A 7030-nucleotide genomic window follows, 5' to 3' on the forward strand; every position below is an offset into this window, starting at 1 on the left:
GAAGGAAGGAAGGAAGGAAGGAAGGAAGGAAGGAAGGAAGGGAGAGAAAAGAAAGGAAGGAAGAAGGAATGAAGAGAAAGAAAAGGAGAGAAAAAAGAAAAAAGTTCTATGTGGAATTACAAAGCTCAGTAGTAGAGCACATGCTTTAAAACATATATGAAGTTCTGGGTTTTATCCTTAGTATCTCCACTTGCAGTTGCTTTCTTTATCACAGCAGTGTGGTACATATCTTTTATCACAGCACTCAAGAGGCAGAGGCATGTGGATCTGGTAGCCTGGTACCAGAGGGCAGCCTGGTCTACAAAGTGAGTTCCAGGCCAGTCAGGATTGCATAGCAAGACTCTGTCTCTAAATAAATTTCCATTTAAGATAAAATGAGTTCTTGCAGGGCTTACCTTAAACATGTCCTCTATAAAATAATGTATAAGAACAGTAATCTAGCAGGGCCAATAATTTATAAGACAAACATTACTGTCTCCAAATCAATTACAAAGCCTCCACTCAGTTCCTGTTTCTGATACCTGTGAAAATTCCAGCCTGGTGCAAACATAGTACAAAGCAACCCACTAGTCAGTCATCAAGACAAGCAGCATCTTGCTTTGATGATCATGAGCAGAGTACTCTAAGATAACGGAAGTCCATACTGAACTCATTTTAGAGCCTCCTCCTGAGCAGGTAGAAGAAAGTTTAATATGTTTACTTTATGATGAATAAGTATGAACTAGAGTGTCCATCCTTCAAGTGAGCAATGACTACCAGATACTAAGATTAAATCCTAAGAAAGTAGGTAGTTTCTAAGCCAGAATTAAGAATCCAGTGGCAGGGCTAAAGAGATGGCTTAGCTGTTAAGAGCACTGACTGCTCTTCAGAGGACCCAGGTTCCCAGCACCCACATGGCAGCTCACAACTGTCTATAACTCCAAGATCTGACACCCTCACACAGACACACATGCAGGCTAAACACCAATGTGCATAAAATAAAATAAATACATTAATCAAAAGAGAGAGGTAGAGAGAATCCAGTGGCAAATAAGTCTCTCTGTTTGGAAAACCAAAGGGAAAAGAGCAGTGTAAGAAAATACTTACATGTAAATCCCAAATCCTAACTTCCCCGTCCAGACAGCCAGAAGCAATGAGGCCTGAGATGGTGGGATGAAAAGTGACACACCATGGAGTACGGCGGTGTCCAATCAGAGAGTGAACACACTTGCCAGTCTTAACCTCTGTGATATAGATGTTATGGTTCACATGTGTAGATGCCAAGAGAGTCCTGGGAAATCAAAATTTAGGGATAATTAAAAAACACGTAGAAGCAAAACAAATTTTACCAGCATTAGCCAACAAAAACTGAGACTATTCCCTATCTACGAATGAAAGAAATTAAGATATGTCTGACAGGAAGTTTATCTACACACAACAAAATTTTCTGATTTTTAAAGCCTTTTAGTTTCCCTACACTGCCCTCAAATGACACATATTGCCTTCAGAAAGTAATTTGTTCATATCAAAAAACCCACCATGCCACTGCTGGCCTTTATCAGTCAAGCAAAGAAATGTTATTGAAAACCTAGATGAGTTTTGAACCTTGACTTTCACCATTTTCTTTACAATTCTTATTATTCTTCTGGTTGGCATTATCTGCCTACTTTCTTTCCATTTCTAATATTTTATGCACACACACACACCATACAGAACTTCATATATTCATTCAGTGCTTCAGAGAATCTCTAGGGATTAGCCTGAACGATCAAGCTAAGCCAAGAGTACAGGAAAGCCATGTCATCACAAATCTTAAGCTACAGCTAAGTATTAGGTACCTGTCTGGGCTGAAGGCCAGTAAGAAGGTCGAGCGTGGACTATCGGGAAGTTCTACTCTCTGAGAGAGAATAAATAAACAAATAAACAGACAAATAAATATGCACACATATATATACTTAAGCAAGACTTATAAAGTAGGGCTTACTCTGACTCTAAGGCACAGAAGCCATTCTAGATTAGTATCACAATACACACTTAAAAATCTGAAGACAATGATCAAGTTATAAATTAAGAAAAATCTAAATTAAAAAAAAAAAACATTTAAAGTCTTATTTAAAGTCATATTATAAGACAATTTACCAAACTAGTTATATAAAGTCTCACAGAGAAGATAAATTACATCCCCACTCTCCACCATTAATCTGCTCCAAGGTGACACTTCACTGTCATCCCCACAAATCCTACGTCAAAACCCTGTTTTCTTACCTTGCCCTCCCACTTCATCCATCGAGTCTTATCTTCCACCAGCTCCTGCAGAAGCCGCTGAGCACCCATGGCACGAGTGCCCCGCTCTCGGCCCCAGAGGATCCGTACAGCATTCTTTTCTGGGACAACCTTCATGGTGCTCAGGAGCCACTTTCGCACCAGGGACCAGAACTGAAGGAGCAAGTAATAGCTCCACACAAAGAAGTGGCTAAAATGAGGCCATTCAGGTCCTTGTCAGCTGTCCTCATGGAAATCTAAGGAATGAAGAATAATGCCAAATAATGCCTATTCTGCACCCAAGAGGTTTCCATTATAAATACAATTCTAGCTCAAAAGAGAAAGTGTTCTTTTCTTGTTTTACTATAGTTTCCCAAAAAAGGTACTTCTTCCAAAATTTTTCTTTCAAAAATCTTTTATCTTGTCATATTCCTTCTATAACTCTACTCATGAAAAACTGGACAATTATTCAGTTTTCATTCTTTCATAAGGCAGAAAAAAACTTTGCTCTTAATAAAAATGCCTTTACAATTTTTCCTTGAAAACAAAATGTGGAGCTATGGGTATAGCCTCCTGGTACAGACCCTGGGCTCAATCCCTAGCACACACACACACACAAAATAAACAGCTGAGGAGATGGCTCAGTGGGTAAAGAGCTTCCCGCCCAACCTTGAGTTCAGACCCCTAGAGCCCATATAAAAAACCCATGTAAAAGGTACTGTAGTATATACTATCTGTATCCTGTCACTGGGAAGTGGAGACAAGTAGATTACTGGAATTCACTGGCTGCCTAGCCGAGTAAAACCAGTATGTTTCAGATTCAGTGAGAATCTCTGTCTCAAAAAATGAGGTGAAGAACAATTGAAGAAGATACCTAGCAACCACCTCTGGCTTCCACACTTATACACTGAGGTGGATTGAATGAGAATGGGCCCCACAAGCTCATGTATTTGAATGCATGGTCCCTAGACAGTGAAACTATTTTGGGAAGGATTAGAAGCTGTGGGCTTGTTGAGGAAGATGTGAAGATGTGTCACTCACTAAAACCTGAGTTTTCAAAAGTCAATTGAAGACCCAAGTGTGTGCATGCGCACTCGCTCTTGCTCGCGCTTTCTCTCTCTCTCTCTCTCTCTCTCTCTCTCTCTCTGCTTCATGCTTGTCAATTACATGTAAATTTTCAGCTACTGCTTCAACATCATGCCTGACTGTCTGGTGCTATGCTCTCCACCATGATGGTCATGGACTCACCCTCTAAAACTGAAAAAAGCCCTTAGCTTTTATAAGTTGCCTTGGTCATGGTGTCTCTTCACCGCAATAGAAAAGCGACTACACAAGCATGAACATGTACAGATACATATACCACCACACACAAAAAATAAGCCTAACTAGACTGGGATGTAGCTCAGAGTTAGATCTTCTGTTTAGCATGCTTAAGACCCTGCATCCAATTTCTAGCACTCCAAAAAGTATCAGTAGTATTTTTAAATACTTTGAAAAGTCAGGACACAGTGGCTTAGACAAAAATTACACAGAAGGGTTGTAACTGGGATGGGGGGGCTGGTGTGTGACTCAAGAGTAGGACACTTGCCTAGCATTTCTAAGGCCCTTGGTTTTGTCCTTAGCAGTGAAAAGAAAGAGTGAAAGCACGGAGGAAAGGAAGGCGATAGATTAAAAAATACAATGGTTGTTTTCGAATGGTAGCTTAAGGTAACTTTTTTTTAAGACAAAATTCATATAGCACAGGCTGCCCTCAAACTGTAGCTTGAACTTCTGACCCTCCTACCTCCACCTTCCTAGGGCTGAGATTACAAATCTGTCTGCACACCCAGTTTGTGTGGTGCTGGGGACTGAATCCAGGGCTTCATCCATGCTAGGCAAGCATTCTACCAAACCAAGTTAGAGGCCCAGCTCTGTGACTTGATAATTTTAACAGGTGGTTTTCGACTTCAGTGTTAAGGACAGGGTTTAACTAGCCCACACTGGCTTCAAACTCTTGTTCCTAGTGTCTCTGCCTCCAAATATTGGGGTTTTGGATATAAGGCACTATGCATGGCTTCTTCCAGCTTTTTAAATTCAAAAGTAGAAAGTAACTGTCAGAGTGGGCCATGGCTATACACATCTATAACCATAGCACTTGTAAGGCCAAGACAAGAAGACTGAGGCTTTCAAGCCATCCCAGGCTACCGAACAAGTTCTAAGACATCCTAAGCTGCAGAACAAAAAATGAAAGGAGAGGAAGCTGGCAAGATGGCTCAGTGGATAAAGGGACTTGCCACAGAGACCTGAGTTTGATCCCCATAACCATAAAGACAGAAGGAAAGAATCAACACCACAAAGTTATTCTTTGACTTCCATACATATACATGTACAAAATAAAATATTTTTTTTGTTTTTTTGCTTTTTGTTTGTTTTTTCAAATAAAATCTTTTAATTAAAATAAAACAAGGGGACAGTAACTGAGAGTCAAACAATAACTGTCTCCTTCCCTTTCTCAAAAGGCTGCAATCTACAAAGCACATAACCAGACGCAGCCAAATACAAACATAGGGAAAAGTATTTATAGCTTGTGCTAAAGGAGCTCTCTCCCTGGAGCATTAACATGGATAAGGTCAGAAAGACTTCACAGTATTGCAGGCCCCAAGTTCCCAGGCCCACACTGTAGGTTCCCTAAAGAGTGCTCAAACACAAGCGTTGCTTCGTTTGGACATTGGGGCTTGAACTCAGGACCCTGAGTTTGCTTGGCAAGTACTGTACCACCATGACACACACCCAGCTTCTGATCACCAACTCTTAAACCACAGAAATATGTACACAGGAAGAATGTCAAGCAGGAAAACCTCCAGAGTAGGCTGCCGCTTAGTAACAGAAGGGAATAATCTTTGTAGTGATTTGTACAACTCAGAAACAAAATTTTAGGTGTGAACCTGCTCCAGGATTCCCTTTATTCAAACTAACAAATAGCTCAAGTATTTCCTACCTTTTACTACTAATCCAGAAGGAACGAGAGAAACAGTTACTGTGAGCTCACCTTGTACTAAACTAGTTCACTCTGTACTAAAACTGTAATTCTTTTATCTAATAGAGAGACCTTCAAAAAAAAAAACTGTGAAAATCCTTTGACCTAACAAGACACCATAAAGTACATTTAAAACATTACAATCTCACAATAAATGGTAGAAACCACAGCAGCAGTCCTGGGGGGGGGGGGCATACCAAGCCAAAGGACAACCTGCAGGAGTCCGTTCTCTCTTCCCACCATGTGGGTTCCAGGATTGAACTTAAAGTCATTAGGCAGTAAGCACCTTTACCCCTTGAGCAACTTCACTGGTCTAGCCCCATTCTTTAAAAAAAATAAAATAAAAATAAAACTTCATTTCTGGCCTTCTGTAACTCAAAAGGAAAAACAAAGTACAGTTTACAAATGTTATATCATTCAAGGAACTGTGATATAACCTTTAGTTCCTACAAGAATAAAAAAAAAAAAAAGAAAAAAAGAAAAAGAAAGTTTCTACAAATACATCATCAAGACAACTAAAAAAACTAAACATCAAGATTATCAAAAAGACCAGGCAGCGGTGGTGCACACCTTCAAACCCAGCACTCAGGAGGCAGAAACAGGTGGATCTCTGAATTCCAGGACAGCTTGGTTTATAGGACAGCCAGGGCTACAAAGAAAAATCCTATCTCAAAAACAAAATAAAACAAAAAACAAATTACCAAAAAGCATGTCTGTCAATTTCCAGGGACCTAAACTCAGGAGTTCAAGCCAGTAAAAATCTGACTGACTGACTGGTGGGCAAACTTAGAGGCACCAAAACAACTGCATCTCTCTCTCTCTCTCTCTCTCTCTCTCTCTCTCTCTCTTTTTTCCCTCCTGGGGAAATATATTTACTATTGCTTAAAAGAAAATGGATCTTCTGTTGGTTTGTGTTGGGCTTCAGACCCAGGAGGGACAAGCAGTTGAGGTGTCTTTTGAACCAAAGCAGACCTGACCACCAGGTTCTCCCAGCATCCCCCAATCCCTACCTTGATCTCTACCTGCACATACTCCACCCTCTACCCTGAACTCTCCAGCCCAGAAGCATGGGGCTGGGTGTGGGGGAAGCCTTCCCCTCCCCAGAGGCTCTTCACTATATAATCCAGACATTTCGTTTTCTTCCTCTCTCCTCTCTCTCTGCTGCATACTTTCTCTTCCCTGGATTTTCTGTCTCCCCCTGCATGGAGGCTACCCTGGCCCTTGAGACAGGTGAACCCACCACAGCTGCTCCCAATAAACATGCGTTTCAATTCTTGAATTAGCTTGCCTTGAATTAGCTCATTTCATCAGCAGAGATAACTTATCACTAATATGTAATTATATTTAACTACTCTATACAGAAATCATCTAAAGTATGCCAAAACGCACTAAGAACTAAGAGTTATGGTTCTTCTTGCACTCTGATCATCAATGCTAACAATTTTGTTCCACTCCCTAGAGTTAAGGTTTTGGGTGCCTGGGGGGCAGGAGGTACCAGCTCTCATGAAGCAGAGGCAGGTGGATCTCTGTGAATTTGAGGCCAGCCTGGTCTATAGAGAGGGTTCCAAGAAAGCCAGGGATAAAAGAAAGAAACCCTGTCTCAAACAAACAAGAGATCAACCTAGCTGACATATCTAATTTTAAACCAGCCAGAGTTACACAATGAGATCCTGTTTCAAACCAACCAACACAGAGAAGAAAGAAGAAGAAGGAGGAGAAGGAGGAGGGGGGGGGTAAGTCCCTCACTCCTTTGAGACTCAGGGTCCTCCTTTT

At 40.9% G+C, this 7030-nt stretch overlaps 1 protein-coding gene across 1 annotated transcript; it reads right to left on the bottom strand.

Moving 5' to 3' along the window:
* Nucleotides 1–1086: 1086 nt before the first annotated feature.
* Nucleotides 1087–2494, bottom strand: LOC129685596 (activating molecule in BECN1-regulated autophagy protein 1-like; the record flags this gene model as incomplete). Its single annotated transcript, XM_055619107.1, has 3 exons — nucleotides 2245–2494; nucleotides 1818–1876; nucleotides 1087–1270 (listed from the first exon to the last, which is right to left on the bottom strand). Coding segments are annotated over exons 1-3 (378 nt in total), but the record flags the coding sequence as incomplete, so codon positions are not given.
* Nucleotides 2495–7030: the final 4536 nt, after the last annotated feature.

The sequence above is a fragment of the Psammomys obesus genome, unplaced genomic scaffold (assembly GCF_907164565.1).
Source record: "Psammomys obesus unplaced genomic scaffold, mPsaObe1.curated_primary_1811, whole genome shotgun sequence".
NCBI classification, from domain to species: Eukaryota; Metazoa; Chordata; class Mammalia; order Rodentia; family Muridae; genus Psammomys; species Psammomys obesus.